We start from the raw sequence: 22434 nt of genomic DNA, 5'->3' as shown, positions 1-22434 counted from the left end.
GTGAATTTCTATTAAGACTCTAGATCTGACTACCAATCTATAGGAAATGCTAAGTATAAATAAACAAGATAAAAGCCAGGATGTCAGATATTCTAAATGGACAAAAGACCAGTTTTTCCAATCAATCAGTGGCAACGACAGCTTTTAGGACACACAAAAGCTAAAGGTAGCATGCAGACTCTAGATCCTGATACATAATAAACTAGTCAGATGCACAATTAAGTGTTGATGTGTGGAATCACAATTTCCAGAGATTCTACAAAACCTTCTAGCTAAAAAAACACACACCAGGGTAGGGTAGGAAGAATTCAAAAGACTGGCCACATGCAACTGAAAACTGAAGCTGGATAATGGGGTTTATTTTATAGTCTCTACTTCAAGTGCTTAAAAATATTCACAATAGCCCTGACCGGTTTGGCTCAGTGGATAGAGCGTCGGCCTGCAGACTGAAGGGTCCCAGGTTCGATTCCAGTCAAGGGCATGTACCTTGGTTGCGGGCACATCCCCATTAGGGGGTGTGCAGGAGGCAGCTGATCGGTGTTTCTCTCTTATCGATGTTTCTAACTTTCTATCCCTCTCCCTTCCTCTCTGTAAAAAATCAATAAAATACATTTAAAAAAATATTCACAATAATAGATTAAACGCCCAATCTGTTCTATGCAAGCAAGCCTCAGGTTAATTCCACTCAAGTTTATAAAATTTATAGGTGGGGAAAGAAGAAAATATTCGTTTTTAACCTGCAAAAGGTTCAAGTAGAAAGGATGAAAGTCAAAAACAAGGGGCTTATTCATCCTGCAGGTTTTATTTTATTTTATATTTTATTGTTTTTTTTACAGAGAGGAAGGGAGAGGGATAGAGAGTTAGAAACATCGATCAGCTGCCTCCTGCACAGTCCCCACTGGGGTTGTGCCCACAACCAAGGTACATGCCCTTGACCAGAATCAAACCCGGGACCCTTGAGTCCGCAGGCCGACGCTCTATCCACTGAGCCAAACCGGCCAGGGCCATCGTGCAATTTTAAAAAGACAAAACACACACACACACACACACACACACACACACACACAAAACCCATACTCACACACACAAAACTAATTTCACAATTTCGCATGAAAGACTCCCCCCCGCACCCAATATAATCTTCTCTTGATCTTCTATGTAAAATGTCTTACCCTTATTTTCTAAAGTCTACTTGTTTTTGAAATCCCGTTCAACTTCTTACCTCCTTCATAAATCCTGCCTCTAACCCATCAAGCTCACTCTGCTCCCGACTCTTGGAATATCACGTAATATAGCATATGACACAGCAAATAATGAAACCGGTCTCTCCATGTGGCAATGAGTGGGCCCTCTGACCAGAGAGGACCTGAGGGCAAGACCTTCCCTCTGGCCTCTAAACTGCTCTACAGGGACCAGAGCTCCCTGCCAGTGATCCTGGTTGGGTGAAAAAGGAAAGGCACCTCCCGAAGGTCTCAGGAATACCTAACCATGCCCCTTACCTGTGTGGTAGCCATTGTCAGAAGTATAAAAGATGTAAGTGTTGTCGAGCTCCCCGATGAACTCCAATCTCTTGACCAGTTTCTCCACAAGGTCATCAACTGAGAGTAGAGTTTGCCACCTGGATGTAAACAGAGGATGTCAGTAGAACCTCAAAGAAAATGGCTCAGGGACACCTGTAAAACCTCAAAACCATTCTCCCCAAAATGGAAGAAATTTCCAAATTTCCTTTCCTCAAATGCCTCATTGCAAAAAAAAAAAAAGATTAGAAAAATTTAGAATAGTTACCTCAATCTAAATTGAACTGTTTCCAAAGAAATGAATGAGGCTTTTTATAACTAGTTTTATTACTTATTATCACTGTTGATGAGAGGAGAGACAAGGGCAAGTTGTCAACTCAGCACTGATTAATACAGATTAATTCACATGGACCTGTGCCCCAACAGTGTTTGTGATCTAAACTAGGGGCTGGCAAACTGCAGCCATGCACCAAAGTTTGCCCACTGTGTGTTGTTTGCTTTTAAATTGTGATAAAAAACACATAATATAAAATTTACCATCTTAGTGTTTAAGTGTACAAATCAGTAGTATTAAATATATTCACATAGTGAGACAGATTTCCAGAACTTTTTCAGTTTATAAATCTGAAAGGACCCATTAAACAACTTACTGTCTCTTTTTTATATACACATAAAGTTTTATTAGAACACAACCATGCTCATTCCTTCACATACTGTCTTGAGCTGCTTTTGCACTCCAACAGCAGAGCTGAGCAGCTGCAACAGAGATCATATAGCCTGCAAGCCTATAGTGTTTACTATCTGGCCCTTTACAGAAAAAATTTGCCAACCCTTGGTAATAAGTAATAGATTACAACTTAAGTAATGAATTTTTTGAAAAATTAGAGAATTTCTTGAAAATCACAAACAGCAAAGGTAAATAATTTGCTCTAGTCTAAGCCTTTGGGTTTTATGTAAATATTGGGAGACTGGTCACAAACAAACTGACCTTTTCCTTAGATACAGGAAACTTTTTTAAAAATATTTTTTTTTATTGATTTTAGAGAAGGGAGGAGAGGTAGAAATATCAATGATGAGACAGAATCATTGATCGGCTCCCTCCTGCACACCCCCTACTGGGGATTCAGCCCTAAACCAGGGCATGTGCCCTGATTGGGAATTGAACCCTGACCTCCTGGTTCATAGTTCAACGCTCAACCACTGAGCCACATCGGCTGGGGGGAAACTTAAAAAAAAAAAAAGTCAAATGGCTTCAGTTTGCAATGTTTTAACAAGTCATAAAAATAGATTGTTTAATTAGTCTGAGGGTCCAAAGGCCACCTTACACACCCAAATGTAAAGGAATCTGTGCTTCTGAGGCAACAGATGCCCTCCCCACCAAGCAAAGTCTCTCCCATCAACTTGTTACCCTCCAATTTTGTCTCAAATATAACCACATGGTACAGTCCCCTGTTCATAGGCTGATCTGGAGGGTCCTCTAAGACCACCCAGGTTGAGAAAGTAGCAGCTCTTACCTTTTCCTAAATGCATTATCTAAAAACTGTATCGAAGAATTAGTCATTGGAGTCTTGGCTTGCCTAATTAACCAATGCTTGTTCTAAAATTTAAAAGAAAAAAATGTTAACACCAAGTCACCCAGTCAAATAAACTACTATAGTAGATAATTAAATTTATAACTCTGAGTATATGCTTTGGGTCTCCTACCCAAACTACAAAAGGGTAAATATTAACTTTACCTTCTTCTTAATTTTGCTTATAAGTCAACATTTTATTGTCCTCTATTTTCTTACCCAAGATATCCATCATCCTAAACTGTTGGGAAAATCCCAAAATAGCAATCTCCTAAAACTTCAAGTCCAAATTTGGAGGGTTCTTCTCATTTTAATAAAAAAGTCAGTTAAAAAAACACACACACACACACACAACATTCACACACACCATTAATTTTCTCCTTCCTCCCTAGTCTTGAAACCCTAGCTATCTCCCAAACTATGATCCTCAAAGTGTTCTTTAGTTAATATGTTTGAGAGATGCTATATAGCATGTCCTCTGACTGGAAATTCATGTTAGAACATGAATCTGAGGAATCCTATAGCAGAGTGACTTATTTAACCTAAAGTTTCTGCACTTACGTGGTCATGGGAACTGCTATCAATTTTTTTGGAACACAGTTTGAGAATGGCTCTCTAGTTTAAAACTTAGCTCACTTAGCTTTCAAATCATACTAAACAAGCACATGCTTGCAATATTCCAGGTGATACCACAGATGTTTCTATGTACTTTAGTCCAGCAGTCACCAACCAGTGGTCTGTAGACCACTGTTGGTCGTGAAGTGCGAAAGGTTGGCGACCGCTGGTTTAAGGAAACCTTTGGAGCAGCGGTTGCCAACAGGTGGTCCACGGACCACTGCTGGTCCGTGAGATTCGAAATGTTGGCGACCACTGCTTTAGTCCATATAGCAGTTGCATGAGCAATGGAAGTTAGCATCTTGCTCACTGTTGGGTCACTAGGCTAGAAGGTGGTAGTGCTGAGTCTAACTCTAAGATTCATTCTTTCCACCACCTCACAAGCAATGAAGATTTCTGGGAAACAGGCATGGGGCAGTAGAGGCATTCTGCATTTGAACTAGTCAATCCCCTGTGCCAAGGGAAGGATAAGTAACTGACACATGAAGCAAATATTTAGGTTGTGGCCCTTAATTATATTCCCTGCCCTGGCTCATTTCTCCATTTTATTTCCCTACCATCATATCACATTGTGTCACCCCTCTTCTTCCTATGCGTGAGGGCCACCAAAGGAGGCTGCTGCAGGCCCAACTCAGCCTCAAGGGACACAGGTCAGCCACTGCCAGGCAGAAGAGAGCCAGCAAAGAGGTTATCAGGAGAGCCTGTAGTCAAGGAAGATGGCATCCTTTAATATTCCCTGTGGACCTCTAGCTGCTCACAGGATGTGTGGCAGGAACCTTATCTGTATTTCTGAAGCAAGTTTATACTACCTATCCTTTTAGGGGCAGCTATAATTACCTTGAAACATCTGGAAAGAAAACCAACTACATGGCTGAAAGGCTTCCTAACAAGTATATTAAATAGTTAACTATATCGAGTATGGCTTAATTCTAGGATTAGGGACACTACCGTTCCATGGATGTTGAAGTTCTTGTTCCTTGGTGCAAAGACATTCTGGAAGGTCTTCTGGTACTGGGGTGCGGCTATCCAAGGCGAGTGAGGCGCTGGAGTGGAGATCATCATGAAGAATGGTTCAAAGTTGGACTTGTAGTCCAGGAAGTCCAACGAGATATTAGCCTGACATAAACAAAGATTTGTCATTTCCTACCCTACCCAACAGTTGCAGACTTGATAGATACATGTTCTCTGGTAAACAGAAGGGACAGGGTCATATTAGTTTTTAACAAATCTCAGCACACAACCTGTGTCATAGTCAACTGACCAGCATGCTGTTGGAACAAATATTTGGCTTTTAGGCAATACTTATAATAAAAAATTGAAGAGCACACTATCCTAAGGGGCAGTTAGGTTTTGATGATTTTACATGACCAAAAAAGTATTATAGCCCGGCCAGCATGGCTCCGTGGTTGAATGTCAACCTATGAACCAGGAGGTCACAGTTAAGATTCCTGGGTCAGGGTATATGCCCAGGTTGTGGGCTCGATCCCCAGTGTGGGACATGCAGAGGCAGCCGATCAATGATTCTCTCTCATCATCATTGATGTTTCTATCTCTCCCTCTCCCTCTCCCTTGCTCTCTGAAATAAAAAAATATATATTTTTAAAATGTTATGCCTCTCATTGGAAAGAAATAGTAATTTGGCCCTTTTAGTATTAACTTACATTAATGCAGCTTACAGTATATACATCTGATGCCTTAGGGAATCTATATATATAAAAAGTCAGCGACCAGAAAGCCATAACGACCAGAAAGCCATAACAAACAGAAAGACCAGTCGCTATGACGCTCACTGTGGCCAGCGAACCGGCTTGATCAGGAGGTGGGGCCGGCGAGCCAACCTCCCACGGCCCCTCCCTCCAGCCGGCCCTGCCCCTGATCAGCCTCCCCCACCCTGATCAAGGGCAGGGAGGCCAGACAATCCCCCCATGAGCCAGCAACCGTAACACCGTAATGACCAGAACAACCGGTCTCTATGACGCCTATAGTGGCCAGCGAACCAGGTGACCAGGGTGTGGAGCTGGCCAGCCAACACCCCTGCAGCCCTTCCCCCTGGCCAGTCCTGCCCCCGATGGGCCCCCACCACGCCAATCAGCCCACAGCCCCTCTTCCCAGCCAGCTCTGCTCCCAATCAGCCCCCTCACTCTCATTAGGGTCAGGGCCAGCCTACCAACCACCCATGGCCCCTCCCCCAGGCCGCTGGCCCTTGATCAGCCCCCCCGCCCCATTTGGGGAAAGGGCCGGCCAGTCCACCACCCACAGCCTCTCCCCATGGCTGGCCCCACCCCCAATCGGCCCCCCACCCTAACTGGGGGCAGGGCCCACTGGCCAATCACCTGAGGCCCCTCCCCCCAGCCAGCCCGGCCCTGATCAGGCCCTGATTGGGGCCAGGCCAACCAGACCCCCCACCCGTGCATGAATTCGTGCACTGGGCCTCTAGTATAAAAATAAGAGTCAATCTAATTCACAACAGTGGGAAAGGTGGATTAAATTACCTTAATCTTACAAAAATATGTAGATATTGCAAGTTTTGCCAGCTAAACTAGCTAAGCTAAATGAGTAATATTAAACCCAAATAAATCACACCAGGGCTTTAATGTATATGGACTCACATTTTCCATTTGCTTATTTGGAGATACTTTATGAAAATGAAAGCATCCCACATCCATGTAATGTTTTTAATTGTTCTAGTTGATTTATATCTTCATTTAGTCCCAACACTAATCTCAAAAGGCACTGACTGCATCAATTTCCCATCACCACCCTGCCCACCAATTTACCCTTGCCTTGTAAGAAAGCTGTGGTTTCTCCAACATGCCAGGCACACTCCCGCTTGAGTGCCTGAACACTACTCATTCCTTCTGCCTGTGGCATTCTTTCTCGTGATCTTTATAGCTCACGCTCACCTACATCAGGATTGTACTTAAATGTTATCTAAGTAATCCCATAATCTGCCTCCTCTCTCTCATCATCTAACAAGACAATAAATGAATGTGTGTGCACATACACACATATGTATAAATAAAATATGCTACTAAAAAGTTACCTCCACAGAATCAAGGACTATGCTTCATTACTGCTGAAAACCCACTACAAGTAATGCTGAAATATTTGGTGACTGAATACCCTAAAAAGGGTTGTCATTAGACAAAAAAGAGAAGTCCCAAATTCACCCACTTTCAGTATTTCCTATATATAACTACACAATGCCTGAACAACTCCCATATCCCTATCATCCCACCCTCACGATGAAGCTGTCATCTTGTAGCTTGTAAGTAAAACTGGGGTCAAGAGTAGGAACCCTTACAAAGTAAAACCTCAAGTTAAAAAATAAAAATGGGAGAAAGATGTTTACAATGGGAGCGATAAAGATGGCGGCATAGGTAAACACCGGAGACTGCTGCCGCAAACAACCACTTCAAAAATACAACTAAAAGACGGAACGGACATCACCCAGAACCACAGGAAGGCTGGCTGAGGAGAGACTCTTCAACTAGAAGGAAAAATAACAGCACACCGAGGCTCAGAGGAGGCGCAGTGTGGAAAAAACTCAGGTGCGGAGGTGCGCGCGCAAAGCGGGCTGGTGGCTGAGAGCGCGGTTGTCGTTTTCGGTCAGGGGGGAGTCTCAGACTCTGAGCTCCAGATACGGGCGAATCGCTGGGGACTCGGACCCAAACGGGAGAAGCGGGAGTGTCTGGCATCAGTTGGAAGGCAGCTTTCCCTCCGAGGTTTGCAGCGGTTCCGGGGGTTCTGAGAAGCAGAGCCTCTGGGAACAGGACTGAGGGCACCATAACGGCTCCCTCCGCCCGCCCTGTTGAGCCCGCCCCGCCCAAGCCCTGCGCAGAGCCATTTGCCGGATCGCCGCAGGCAAAGGCTAGATTAGCGCCCCCCCAGAGGACAGAAGTTTTCCCACTGCAGCAGACACAGCTGATTCACACAGCCAGTCGGCCTGGTGGTCAAATCCCTCTAGTATTAACTACAACAATCAAGGCTCAACTAGAACAAGACTGCGCACAAAGACCACTAGGGGGTGCACCAAGAAAGCATAAAAAATGCGGAGACAAAAAAACATGACAGAAATGGAGGATATAGAGCTAAAAATCGCAATTTTGAGGGCTTGCAAAAATGTGCTAGAAGCTGTCAATAAACTTGAGGAGAGAGTCACGAAAACTAATGAGACCCTCGATGCTATGATAAAGAACCAACTAGAAATTAAGCATACACGGACTGAAATAAAGAATATTATACAGACACCCAATAGCAGACCAGAGGAGCGCAAGAATCAAGCCAAAGATTTGAAATGCGAAGAAGCAAAAAACACCCAACCGGAAAAGCAAAATGAAAAAAGAATCCGAAAATACGAAGATAGTGTAAGGAGCCTCTGGGACAGCTTCAAGCGTACAAACATCAGAATAATTGGGGTGCCAGAAGATGAGAGACAGCAAGATATTGAAAACCTATTTGAAGAAATAATGGCAGAAAACTTCCCCCACCTGGTGAAAGAAATGGACTTACAGGTCCAAGAAGCGCAGAGAACCCCAAACAAAAGGAATCCAAAGAGGACCACACCAAGACACATCATAATTAAAATGCCAAGAGCAAAAGACAAAGAGAGAATCTTAAAAGCAGCAAGAGAAAGAGACTCAATTACCTACAAGGGAATACCCATACGACTGTCAGCTGATTTCTCAACAGAAACTTGGCAGGCCAGAAGGGAATGGCAAGAAATATTCAAAGTGATGAATACCAAGAACCTACAACCAAGATTACTTTATCCAGCAAAGCTATCATTCAGAATTGAAGGTCAGATAAAGAGCTTCACAGATAAGGAAAAGCTAAAGGAGTTCATCACCACTAAACCAGTATTATACGAAATGCTGAAAGGTATCCTTTAAGAAGAGGAAGAAGAAAAAGGTAAAGATACAAATTGTGAACAACAAACATGCATCTATCAACAAGTGAATCTAAGAATCAAGTGAATAAATAATCTGATGTACAGAATGAACTGGTGATTATAATGAATCAGGGACATAGAAAGGGAATGGACTGACTATTCTTGGCGGGGAAAGGGGAATGGGAGATGCGGGAAGAAACTGGACAAAAATCGTGCACCAAAATAAATAAATAAATAAATAAATAAATAAAAAATGGGAGGTGGGGGGGAATCTGTTGCCGGAATTTCAAGCACATTAGACCTGAGCCTGGCTATACAAAGAATATACCCTTAGGAGTTTTTAATCAGCTGGAACTATTCTTTGGCAGTTAGATCGAGTTATTATTCATTCACATTACCCAACATGAACAAATATAACTAAAGGTTTTCTAGGCAAAGTCTTTAATCAAATGTTAGCCAAATCTGCCCGGACAGCGCTTCAGTGACTCACCAAAACATCTGTCAGGTAGTCCACACTGTAGTTCTCACCATGCTTCCGTGCCTTGCCGTTGATGGAGAGGGTGTAATTATAGTACTTAGAATTCTTCTCCTATTAAAGCAAGGAAAGTAAAATTTATTATGACGTCAGCACACACAATGAAAGCTGAAACCATGCTAGGCTAATCTATACTATTTAAATGGTGATAAGACATTTTAAAAAGGTAATTATACAAGTCGTATTGAATTAGATTTTTTGACTAGGTTTTTAATTAACTACTAGCATAGTTTCAATAATATGTCTTACTTTTTATTTATTTTTTGTTAAACCTCACCCAAGGATATTTTTTCCATTGATTTTTTTAGAGAGTGGAAGGGAGGGAAAGAAGGGGTGGCGGGGAGAGAAACATCAGTGTGAGAGAGACACAATGACTGGTTGCCTCCCACACACATTCCAACTGGAGCCAGGTACATGCCCTTTACTGGGAACTGAACCTGCAATCCTTCAGTGCATGGGCCGATGCTCTAATCACTGAGCAACACGGGCCAGGCCTGTCCTACTTTAAAAAACAAAACAAAAACAAGAGTGGATCAGGTAGAATAGCAAAATATGTTCCTAAACCCCCACAAAGGAATTACTTGCAAATCAAAAGACTTTCCTGCAGGGAGATGAAACAGCCAATCATAAAAGCAAACCAAGTTATGTCAATATGAGAGCTAAATCAGAGTACACACATTTGACATCTGTGGGCTGTGTGTAATTGGCACTGACTTCGGTAATCACTCACCAAGGCATACCAGTAGCTCCATCCCGGAGGAACGTACTCTAACCCACCAGCAGCTGGGGCTCCATACTGAAAAGCAGACAAGCAGGGCATTAGAAGTCCTTAGACATGATGAGACACAAAGAAACAGGACACGTGTAGAATCTTTTTAGATCAGTCCCTGAAACACGATAGGTACTCACTTTTCCCAAACACACAAACCAGCAAAAAATAAAGGACACCATATTCCTAGAAACTTCAGAAGCACGAGCTGGCAAACCACAGGCCAAATCTAGACTGCTATCTGTTTTGTATGGCCAGCAAGCTAAGAATTTTTTTCCAAACATTAAAAAATATAAAGACCAATCAAAAGAAGAATATGTTGTAACATGTGACAGCTACATGAAATTGAAATTTCAGTGGTGATAAAGTTCATTGGAACACAACCACACTCGTCAGTTTACGTAGTAAAGTCTATAGCTGCTTTCATGCTATGATGACAGAGTTGAATACTTACAACAGAGACATATGGCTTGCAAAGCCTAAATTATTTACTTCTGGCCCTTTACAGAAGACGACCACATGGCTTAGGCCACAGGGCTCATTTGCTGAATAATCCAACTGACCCTGTGACTAGCAACAGTGAAAATGACCCAACTATGAGCTACCAGCCAGTAAGTTCCATTGTCTTGATGATGAAATCTACTTTTGGAGCTCAGCAAGTGAAGAGACCTAATGAGATGAGCAAGTGAAGAGACCACAGAATTATCCCATTCTACCTCAGCAAGGTTTAATACTGCCCATTTAAGGCAGAATTTAGCCCCTGAGAACGAAATCTTTGTATTTTATTTATATTTATATTTATATTTATATAAATATATATATAAGTTTTTAAAATACTAGTATATATTTTTATTGATTTCAGAGAGGAGGGAGAGAGAGATAGAAACATCAATGATGAGAGAGAATCATTGATCGGCTGACTCCTGCATGCCCCCTACTGGGGATTAAGCCCGCAACTTGGGTATGTGCCCTTAACTGGAATTGAAACTGGAACCCTTCAGTCTGTAGGCTGACGCTGTATCCACTGAGCCAAACCAGCTAGGGCTAAATCTTTGTATTTTAAAGAATTTCTCCTAATTTTGTATATACTAGATGCTCTTTAACATGCAAAATAGCATAAGTTCTCTTTATGACCCATAGTCTTAACACAATGACCTAGTATCTGTACTTATTTCTCATTATTCTTTTCAAATTGAGTCATCTTCTTTCAAACCCACAAGATTGCAAATTCCCCTAATTACTGTGGGGAGTAGGAAAAGTGAAAAAAATTTCAGATCAGATATTAAGATCTCTAGCAACCACAGATAACATGTATAAGAAAATGTACATCTTCTCTCTGTCCTGCACTCCCAGTTTTACTATAGGAGATAACCCCAAATACCCTCAAACACACTCTTTCCTTTAAACCTGAATTCTGACTAAAAGCTAAGGCCAGTGAGGCCATGAAATCTGGCCTTGGCAGGTCACAATGCGGTCTCTCTCCATCGAGGCCCAAATGGCTGCACACTGACCACTCAGTCACCTGCTTTAATGGCCTGACTGTCCCAGGCTCTGGGTGCTTTCTCTTATCACGGATCTGTCCGCATTCTGTTCCCACTTTTCAGGTTACAAAATGGGTTAAGCATAAGTTGTAATTCAGGAAAGATACTAAAGAAATATTCTTCATTCTGATTCTAATACAGAGGAAATGGAAACAAAGATCACATGGCAGCCACATGACAAGCAGAGTTCTTGAGTAAAAAGGGGATGTACACAGCAGCAGTCCTAGGATAATTATTATTATTTTAATCCTCACCATAGAATTATTTATTTATTTATTTTTTAATCTCCACCCGAGGACATGTTTAGAGTGAGGGAGAGGGAAAGGGAAAAGGAGAGGGAGAGAGATAAACATCGATTGGTTGCCTTCCCTATGTGGCCAGACCAGAGATGAACATGCAATCCAGGTATGTGTTCTGACCGGGAATGGAACCGGCAACCTTTCACTGAAGAGGAAAAGGCTCAACCAACTGAGCCACTCCAGTTGGCTAGGATATGCTTTTATTGATTTTTTTTCTTAATGGAACGCTTCACGAATTTGCATGTCATCGTTGTGCAGAGGCCATGCTAACCTTTTCTGTATTGTTCCAATTTTAGTATATGTGTTGCTGAAGTGAGCACTGACTTTTTTTTTAGAGAGAGAAAAGGAGGGAATGGGAGGAAAGAGGGGGAGGGATGGAGGGAAAGAAACAAATAAACATCAATCAACTGCCTCCTGTACAGGCCTGACCAGGATCAAACCTGCAACCTAAGTATGTGCCCTGACCAAGAATCAAACTCGCAACCTTTCTGGTGTACAGGATGATGCTCCAACCAACTGAGCACCCTGCCGGGCAGTCCGAGGATAATTTTTCAATAAGTGCTCCTGAGACTATGTAGAAGAATAAATACAGTACCCAAATGATGTAAATATGTTTATATAAGTTCTTATTTATGAGCAGATTAGGAGAAAACATTTGCCAAAAATCCTTTAACATGATTTGAATGGATACTTATTAAAAAACAAGTATCATGAATTCTATTAATTCACATTTAAAAAGCTGTTATAAAAAAAGGGGGGAGGAATAATTAGACCAACATACCTCATTTAAGTATTTTCCTGCAAAAAAGGTCTGATAACCACACATTGATCTGAGAATTGCTGGGAAAGTATTTGGTTCTTGGATCTTCTGCCAAGACTTACTACTGCAGTTTCCCTCTAAAGTGTTGTTAACAACGTGATGATTATGTGGGTACTTCCCTGTCAGGATACTGGCACGGCTTGGGCAGCAAAGAGCACTTGGCACATACTACAAAGGAAACAGAAGCAACAAGGACAGTTACACAAGAACGATGAATTTCCCATAATTTCTAAAAAGAATAAAAGAAAGTTGCTCAGTATTTTAACTTCAAATTTCTAGTTTGCCCTGATACAAAAATATTCTTTGCATATAACACATTTCCAAGCTGCCATATGTAACGTAATAGAGACAGTAAAGCAGATAAAACAAACCAAGGAACAGATTTCTTTTTTAGCTGGTTTCTTTCTGCAGAATAAAATAATGCTATTCTAACCTCACCTCAAATAAATATTTACATACAAGGAGCACAGTGTGGTGGGAGCTAGGTCTTAACCAAATAAAAACTACTACTTGAATTTAATGTGGCTGAGAAGTAGAGGGTCATGTTCAGGCTGATCTGTAGCTTTATGTACTTCCTGTATCATTTTATATATGACAGATTTTTTTTTCTACTTATGTTTCTATTAGCTACTGTCATCAATAGACTTATCCCATTCTACCCAATAATATCTGTATAACTCTTAATGCACATTTAACAGAAGGGTAATACTAGCTTATACTTCCACCAGCAGAGAAGGAAGGCTCATTTGAGCACACCTTTGCCAAAATTACATAGTATCCTTTTTAAATACTTAGTATTTATTTGGCCTTTTATTGGATTTGGCATTTTTAAATACTGATGAACATTCTCCACATGCACACTGACCAACTGTGTTTATGGGAATGGTCTGTTCATGTGCTTTACACATTTTTTCCTCCTGAGCTACTGGCCTCTTGTTACATAAAATTGGAATTAAGGAAGGATTCAGTCATGCTACAAATACTTCCCGTTTTTTACTTTTGCCTTTTAATTTTGTTAGATGTTTGACTTTTGTAATTTTTACATTGGCAACTCTTTTAATTCTTTCCCTTTTTTGTTTCCTAACCTAATTTTTGGGAATACCACACTGTTCATTGTATCTTCATATTACATTTTAGTACCCAGTACAGCAATTTCTTCCTTTAAAAAAATTACCCTAATTGTTCTAACTTACTTATTATTCCAGATAACTTTGGATTCACTGAATTCAGCATAAAAAAAAAATCTTACTGGAATTCTGATTAGAATACTTTATAATCTTGTATTTCCCCATGGAAAGTAATGTGCATGTCTTCATATTAAGTAGTTTTTATTACATCACTTACAAAGTTCTGTAACTTTATTTATATAGGTCCTAAAGAACCATTACTAGCCACCACCAGCTTATTTCCAGAGTCTGAATTTTCCTGCTATGTGAATGTGATCTTTTCTCCCTCCCATATTTCTCTAACTGGTTATAAGGAAGTTTTTTTTTGTTTTGTTTTTTTTCATTTCTACCTTACTAAGTTCTATTAAAAGTTTTCCAACAACTCTCTTGTTTTCTAGGTAGACAATCCAAACAAATGGAAATATTAATTTTGTCTTTTCTCAATAGTTTTACCTCTTAATTCTGTAAGACTTATGCCAACGACTAGACAGTTCAGAACAGTATTAAGCAAGAGGCATTAGCCCTTTGTCTCTTTAACAACAGTGACCAGAGTAGTTCACCTTAACTATAGGTGTGCCATTTGTCTGAAGTATTCATCATAAGGATGTGTTCTTCCAACAGTTTAATAAATTACCAGGAAAAGATGCTAACATTTCAGAGAATTTTCAAGCATCTATTGGAATGCACATATAACTATCCTTCTTTTACTACCAATTCCATGTTGGTGGACAATATAACAACCACCATTGTGTAGTACAGCCAGCCCTCTGTATGTTGTGGGTTCCAAATCCACAGATTCAACCAACCTCAGATTGAAAATGTTCAGGGGAAAAAAGTTACGTTGTTGCCGATGTGAACAGTATAACTAGGTCTATGATGTGGTTGCATTGTGCTGAACTTGTACAGACTTTTTATTGTCACTATTCCCGAAACAATACTGTGTAACAACTGTTTACATAGTATTTTCATTGCATTAGGCATTATCAGTAACCTAGAGATAATTTAAAGTCGACAGGAGTATGTGCCTAGGTTACATGCAAATACTGTGCTATTACATGTAAGGGACTTGAGCACACACAGATTTGGTATCTGTCGGGGTGGGGGTGGTCCTGGAACCAATCCCTCACAGATACCAAGGGATGACTGAAATCATTATAAGTCAGGCAGGGATACAAGTGGTTGCTTTACATGTATCAATTCACTTAAACCCTGAGGAAAGTTTTAGTACTCCCATTTATAAATATGGAAAACAAGGGCCAGAAAGCTTAATAACTTGCCTAAGGTCACATAGCTGGAAAAGAGGCAGAGAGCATGTGAAACCAGGCGGACTGGCTCCAGAGTCGGCGCCCTAAAGCACAACACAAGGCTGCTGTTCAATGGATTTCCTGACGTAATAGGTTACCACTTACTTGTGTATGTGCATGGTCCTCAAGTTTGCTAGCATTTGAGTCTTTGTATCTATGTTGATATATACATATATTTGTTTTATATATTCACAAATACATACAACTGTTGTTGGTTTTGTTGCTACTGTCTTTGTCAGGTTTGGCTTCCATGGTTAACTGGGTTTTGTAAAGTGGTCTGCAAGTTTTTAGCATGGAACAGTTTACATAGCATTAATGTTATTTGATGCTTACAATCCACATTCAAACCTCAAACAGTCAGGTTTGAAGTAAAATTCTCTAGTTCTGAGTTGTAGAAAAGACTGGCTTAGAAAGTGCCTGCAGTTAATCTCCAATTGGTAAGAAGTAATATTTCAATTAACAGAATTTATCACATTAAATAAGATCCCTCCTTCAGATCAGGCTTTTTAACTAGGGAAGAAAAAACAAAACAGACTACCCAAAAGCGAGTGTTTCTTCTTAGAACATAAACACAATTAAAGTTTAACAAAATTAAATTGGCTTTAAAACTTACAGCGCTGGAGAAAGTCATCCCCATCTCTCCGATGAGAGCCTTGGTTTTCTTTAGTGGTGTCTGAAAAGCAAATAATTATCTGTTAAACTATTTCTTTCAATCAACTACAATACACAGACCAAAATTCATGGGTTTTATATCTTATCTCAACCTCTTATTCCCAACCTATCAGCTCCATCTGACACTAAGAAACAGCCAAGAGAGTGATTCTGGAGATGAAGCAAACAGGTTTGGTTAGTCAGTTCTTTCCTATGCAAAAGTTCAGGGGTTCATAATGCTTGAAGGAGGGGAAAGTTCACAGCTGATGGTATTTTTCTAGCAGTGCCGATTTCACTGTAATGAAATTTTGTGCCCTTATCTCATTTGTCACCAGCCTCCTTAAGAGATAGGGCAGAACTATCTCCATTAATTCATCTTTAGAAGCAGGATGTGGGAAATCATATAAAAGGAGCCTTCCACCTTTTAAAACAGTTATAACACTTAGGTTCTGAAAGCCAGCAAGACAGGCTTAGAGATTAAGTAAAGTATCATTCAGTGGTGGAGCCCAGATGCACACTTCTTGACTACAAACTCACAGCCCTCTGCTCTACACTAGACATATCACCACCTCCGGTAAGAACTTGAACCAAGTGGCAAACAGTTATACACAGAACCCTCTCAGGCAAAAGACTAATCAGAAATTTCTTTGTTTATATCCTTGCTTTTTATCATTTGTTCAAAATCTAAGATCCTGACAAGTATAGAGAATAATTAATATCAAATCCTATAGTGAGGATAAAAGTCTAAAGATGGTCATTTAAATACAAATAAAAAGGACCATAAATATGAATAATCTTTATTCAGATGCCACATAGCAAGAAAGAACCATTGAAGAGACTCATTTTAGTTGTATTATGAGAGACAATTCATGATGATTCTCAAGTACCTTTGAAATCTAGGACCATATTAAATGCAGCTCTAAGTGTATTTTGTTGTATAATAGTTTCTTAAAGACAATCCAAATATATAACTGTGTTAACAAAAGCCTCATTTTCAATACTGTATAAATTACTTTCCCCCATTGTTTTACATAGATAATAGAAAAATTAAGGAACCCAAAAGCTCAAAAGGATGAGAATTCTAACATATTCAAGAACTAACTTTGAGCCTGGTCAGTGTGGCTCAGCAGTTGAGCACTGACCCAGGAACCAAGAGATCACTGGTTTGATTCCCGGTCAGGGCACATCCCCAGGTTGCGGGCTCAATCCCCAGTGTGGGGCATGTAGGAGTTAGCTGATTGATGATGTTCCTGTCTCATCAATGTTTCTAGCCCTCTATCCTTCCTTCTTCCTTCCTCTCTATTTAAACAAACAAACAAACAAAAACAAAAAACCCCAAAAAACAACTTTGATCACTTCGTTCCTTCCTCTCTATTTAAACAAACAAACAAACAAAAAAAACCCCCAAAAAACAACTTTGATCACTTCATAAGTAACTGCATAGAAGTGGTTCTCAACCTTCTGGCCCTTTAAATACAGTTCCTCTTGTGACCCAACCATAAAATTATTTTCGTTGCTACTTCATAACTGTAATGTTGCTACTGTTATGAATCGTAATGTAAATATCTGATATGCAGGATGATCTTAGGCGACCCCTGTGAAAGGGTCGTTCGACTGCAAAGGGGTTGCGACCCACAGGTTGAGAACCGCAGGCATAATGGGTCCCCAGGAAATGCTAGAGACATATATAAGATCTTTGGTAACCTTCAGAAGCAATGTCACCAGTCATAATCTCCCATAAAGCATCCCTGGGTGCTACACTCAGGTACAGAACATTGGGCTGCATAAAACGTTAGTCAGTGGTCGGCAAACTGCAGCTCGAGAGCCACATACGGCTCTTTGGCCCCTTGAGTGTGGCTCTTCCTACGCCTTAGGAGTATTAAGTTAATAACAATGTACCTACCTATATAGTTTAAGTTTAAAAAATCTGGCTCTCAAAAGAAATTTCAATCGTTGTACTGTTGATATTTGGCTCTGTTGACTAAAGAGTTTGCTGACCACTGCGTTAGATGGATGAAGAATCTGAGTTACAGTGAGGATATAGGGAGGGGAAATGAGTGAAGGGTAAGTGAAGAAAAGGTCCATGTGAGTTGATTATATCTGACTTAGTTATCAAATTGTCTGATAAATACGCAAAGTTACTGAGGAATATCTGATTTACAGTAAGACTATACTGTGTGATTATATAACATGTATTAAACACTTAATTTGTGCCAGGCACTGGTCTTGGCAATAGAAGTGGATAAAGATAGAAGGTCCCTACCCTGACGATCCTTGCACTCTTGGGGACTTAAACAACTCACAGGTAAACAAGCAATCATTCTGGGTGGTGAAAAATGCTATGAACAGAATAAACCAGGATAATGTGCTTACAGCTGGTGGCAGGAAAAGTGGAAAACACTTTAGGTGGTAGGTCAGGGACGGCCTCTTTGAGGAGGTAACCAGTGCTGAGAGTCACATGATGATGAGTCAGCCGCACAAACGTCCAGGATAAGACGCTTCCAGGCTGAGTGAATAGCCAGTACAAAGGCTGCCAGAGAAGGACAGAGGCACGTGTGAGGGACAAAAAACAGTGCACGTGTGGCAGAAGCAGTGCAGTCAGTAAAGGGGGGAGTGGGATAAGACAGGGTCAGAGAGTTAGGCAGAAGCCAAAGAACTGATGGAGGGCTGCACAAGGATCTAGAGTTTAATGTAGGAGATTTATATTAATAACTATAGTCTTTAGACCAGTGATGACGAACCTTTTGAGCTCAGCGTGTCAGCATTTTGAAAAACCCTAACTTAACTCTGGTGCCGTGTCACATATAGAAATTTTTTGATATTTGCAACCATAGTAAAACAAAGACTTATATTTTTGATATTTATTTTATATATTTAAATGCCATTTAACAAAGAAAAATCAACCAAAAAAATGAGTTCACGTGTCACCTCTGACACGCGTGTCATAGGTTCGCCATCACTGCTTTAGACTATTCATAGTAGTACAAATGATAAGCATAAAATCTGTGCTTAATCAAACAAGTCCAGGCAAGAAACCACACTGTACTGAAAATGTGTATGTGTGTCTGAATGTTAACATGGATCCTTAAGATCTAAGCAAAGATAGTGACAGTGAGGTTAAGGCCATACCACATTCTTTATGAAGCAGCCAATCTTATACTCGCATATGGGTAAATGTGTCACTTTACTACATCCAAAGCAAAATCCCTTCCATAAAAATCCCAAGGAGTCCTATACTTTCCTAGCTCCCATGTACACCTGTTCCGAAATAAAGTTTGGTAATTCTATAGCTAACTTTCCCTTTTTCAATAGAAAACCACCCTGCTTTAAGCAAAGCAAAGACATCATGTACGTATTTATTCTTCCCCTACATTTCATTACAGCTCCTTCCCTCACTTCCTTGAAATTTTAACCGAATGTCACTTTTTCTAGAGTGAATGATTTTTTTAAAAAGCATCCTGTGCTTCTGTGAAAACAGTATGTCCATCACACCATAATTACATTTAAATAAAATCAAGAAATTAAACCCTGGCCAGTGTAGCTCAGTTAGTTGGGAGTGTCAACCTGTACACTGACAGGTGGTGGGTTCAATTCCCAGTCAGGGCACATACACAGGTTGGGTATTTAATCCCCAGTCAAGGTGTGTACTGGAAGGCAACCAATTGATGTTCCTCTCTCCCACTGATGTTTCTCTCTCTCTTTCTTCCCCTCGCTCTAAAATCAATAAGTATGTCCTCAGGTGAGGATTAAAAACAAAACATTCAAGAAATCTACAGGAATAGTTGCACGGGTCAAAAAATCTAAAAACGGAATCCCAGATACCTGCAACAAATACAATGAAATGTTAAAGAGGACACTACCACCTAAAAGACTATTTCAAAGATGACAGGTTTCACATTAAACTACAATCATACAAGTGTTACAATCCTTTCATCTGAATTAGTCTGGGGGATTGACCACTGTTTATTTTGCCAACTATGGTGGCAATTCATAATCCTTTTTTTGGGGGGGGTGGACAAAAAATGAAGATAATATACACAAATTATTTATTACATGTAAATTAAGGAGTTCCATGACCCCACTGGTGCTCCTGAATGTCATCTGAAGAATCTCTGACCTGTGGCATAAGTAACCATGCTAATGTGGGTATGTGGAATGACATCTGTAAGACAGTATTATCACAGTATTTTCGAACAGGAGAAAAAGCATGGGGCTCTGTCCCTCACTAGCTATATGAAACTTGGCCATGTTATAGCCCCCTCTAAATTGCAGTTTCCTCTTAGTTAAGATAAGGACAATACCCACAGCAGAGGACTCCTGTAATGACTGAAGCACAAATATAAAACACCTCACTCTCTGGCTCCAAGTAGAATCTCAAATGCTATATTGTCTTAGCTCTTCCCCTTCAAGTCCTGTTTGACAACTATGTAGTCATAAAATATTCTGTAAAAGCCTACAAGAGAAGCAAGAATTCTCCAGAGTTGGAGCATTGAATTCAACTTGTTCCCTCCACACAATTTTGGCTCTTCTCTCCAGTACAAACACCTATAAAAAAGAAACTGCTGTGGTTTAAAGAAGCAAATGTGATTAACATGCTAAGGCAGCGGTTCTCAACCTGTGGGTCTCGACCCCTTTGGGGGGGTCGAACGACCCTTTCACAGGGGTCGCCTAAGACCATCAGAAAACACATATATAATTACATATTGTTTTTGTGATTAATCACTATGCTTTAATTATGTTCAATTTGTAACAATGAAATTGGGGGTCACCACAACATGAGGAACTGTATTAAAGGGTCTCGGCATTAGGAAGGTTGAGAACCACTGTGCTAAGGGGAAGAGACCACATCTGTGGCCTACAAAAATGGAAGGAAATGGATTCTGAACACCACACCTTGTATTTAAGTGATGAAGTTTGTTTTCAACAGAGATGTGAAAGCTGTACCTTCTTTTTAAACACCCATTTTTCTTTCTTTTTAAAAAAATATATTTATTGTTTCAGAGAGGAAGGTAGAGGGAGAGAGAGAGAGAAACATCAATGATGAGAGAGAATCTTCGATTGGCTCCCTCCTGCACGACCCCCCACTGGGGATCGCGCCCACAACCTGGCATGTGCCCTTCGGCGGAATCGAACCTGGGACCCTTCAGTCCGCAGGCCGACGCTCTATCCACTGAGCCAAACCTGCTAGGGCGAAAGCTTTACCTTTCAATTAAGCTTCAGTCACTAAACTATTATTAATTTTTGATAGAGGTGGCTTGCTTTTCCTGGATAAAATACTTTTCAAGGACGTGAGATATTTAAAAGAAAATAAATGTAGCTGTTAGAATGGTGGGGGAAAAACCCAAAATAAAACCCAGGAGGGCAATTAAGTCAAGACTCTTCAATGTCAATGTGACTGAATAGAAATTAAAAGGCAATGAGGCATATGTGGCAGGAGTGTGGAGTCAAAATGCAAGCATCTTAAACGTCAGCTAGAAAAGAATCCCATACTCTTGCACACAGCCCCGAGTGAATAAACATTTTAATTCACAGCCCAGAAATATATACACATATGGATATATGCTTAACCTTTACCGCGTGTACCACACAGACATTTTCTATTCCCAGTGTCTGTTCTGTAGGGAAGTGAAAATGCTGGTAGTTCTAAACTGATTTCACAACTCACTTATGGACAGGATGAAAGACACTGAACTAGGGTGTTACTACACAGTCACAGTTCGGAACCTCTTGCCTGAAGTGTTTTCATAATCTCAGCATTTTGCTCAAAGCAAAAAGAGAACTGAAAGAAAGGAAGCAAAAAAAGCACTTGCTCTTAAAAAGAGGAATACCATACCCAGAATCAGAGCACTAGTCAGTCTGACTCGATTGCCTCCACTATTTATGTGCCTGGGGCAAGCCACTTTCTGTGCTGTGGTGAGTTACGTGAGTACGGGGTTGGGTGCCTATTCCTGAGGGTCATAAAGGTCAAGACTCTTAAGACACAGAAGCAACGTCAACTCTGGGAAAGAATGAAGTCTCATGACAACACCCAGATGGTACAAAATGGCACACTGGCAGGACCTAATGTATCGGCCAGGTGTTCAATTAGGCTAATTGGATTTTCTTGATTCTTGTGTGGCAAAGCACACCCTGAAGAAATAGTTCGAAAGCTACCTACCAGATTAGTTCATTTCAGCACTTATTTTATAAATATCAGGCACAGACATTGTGCCCGGGAACAAAGGCGGAGGTGGCCTAGGTCCCCACACAGGGGGGCTGTCCTTGTCTCCTAACCCAGAAGATGCTCAAGGCTGGCATCTCCTTAGCCAACACCTGCTCCTCGTTGGCTCTGCCCATCCCTGACCGGCGTCCACCTGTGTGTCCCGAGATCGCGAAGGAACGCCAGCTCCGCAGCCGTCAGGTCCGGACTGGAAGCTCCTTGGAGCGCGCGTGTGTGTGCGTGTGTGTGTCACCCTCCAAGAGACGCTGGAGCAAGAAGAGGAAATAGAGTCCTGCGGCCCCTCAGACCTACGTCGAGAGCCCGGCGTGGCCAAAGCAAACCTACCCGGGGTCCAGTCGGCCGGTTCCGGGAGCCGGGGTGGGGACGGGAAAGAGGGCAAGAAACCAGGGAGTCCGCCGCGAGAGGGAGAGGGGCGGGGCAGAAACAGGAGTTACCATGCCGCCGAGCACTTCGTCCTGGTCGTCGGTGAGCAGCAGCACCACGTTGGGCCTCCGAGAGCCCGCCGCCGCCCGGGAGCCCCCCAGGCAGCAGCCCG

General features: G+C 41.1%; 1 protein-coding gene across 1 annotated transcript in view; it reads right to left on the bottom strand.

The window, feature by feature from the left end:
* The window catches only part of GNS (glucosamine (N-acetyl)-6-sulfatase), a gene marked incomplete at its 5' end in the record, with an annotated part of 48599 nt that extends 26170 nt beyond the window's left edge, over nt 1-22429 (bottom strand). The window contains 8 exons of the mRNA XM_005872696.2: nt 1500-1618; nt 3032-3114; nt 4652-4819; nt 9085-9183; nt 9860-9925; nt 12520-12726; nt 15642-15701; nt 22334-22429. Of these exons, the coding sequence (XP_005872758.1) occupies nt 1500-1618; nt 3032-3114; nt 4652-4819; nt 9085-9183; nt 9860-9925; nt 12520-12726; nt 15642-15701; nt 22334-22429 (898 nt within the window). The remainder of the gene's footprint in view (nt 1-1499; nt 1619-3031; nt 3115-4651; nt 4820-9084; nt 9184-9859; nt 9926-12519; nt 12727-15641; nt 15702-22333) is intronic.
* Nucleotides 22430-22434: the final 5 nt, after the last annotated feature.

Source organism: Myotis brandtii, unplaced genomic scaffold (assembly GCF_000412655.1).
Source record: "Myotis brandtii unplaced genomic scaffold, ASM41265v1 scaffold389, whole genome shotgun sequence".
Classification (NCBI taxonomy): domain Eukaryota; kingdom Metazoa; phylum Chordata; class Mammalia; order Chiroptera; family Vespertilionidae; genus Myotis; species Myotis brandtii.
The sequence above is the reverse complement of the archived record's forward strand: the minus strand, read 5'-3'. Positions and strand labels throughout refer to the sequence as shown.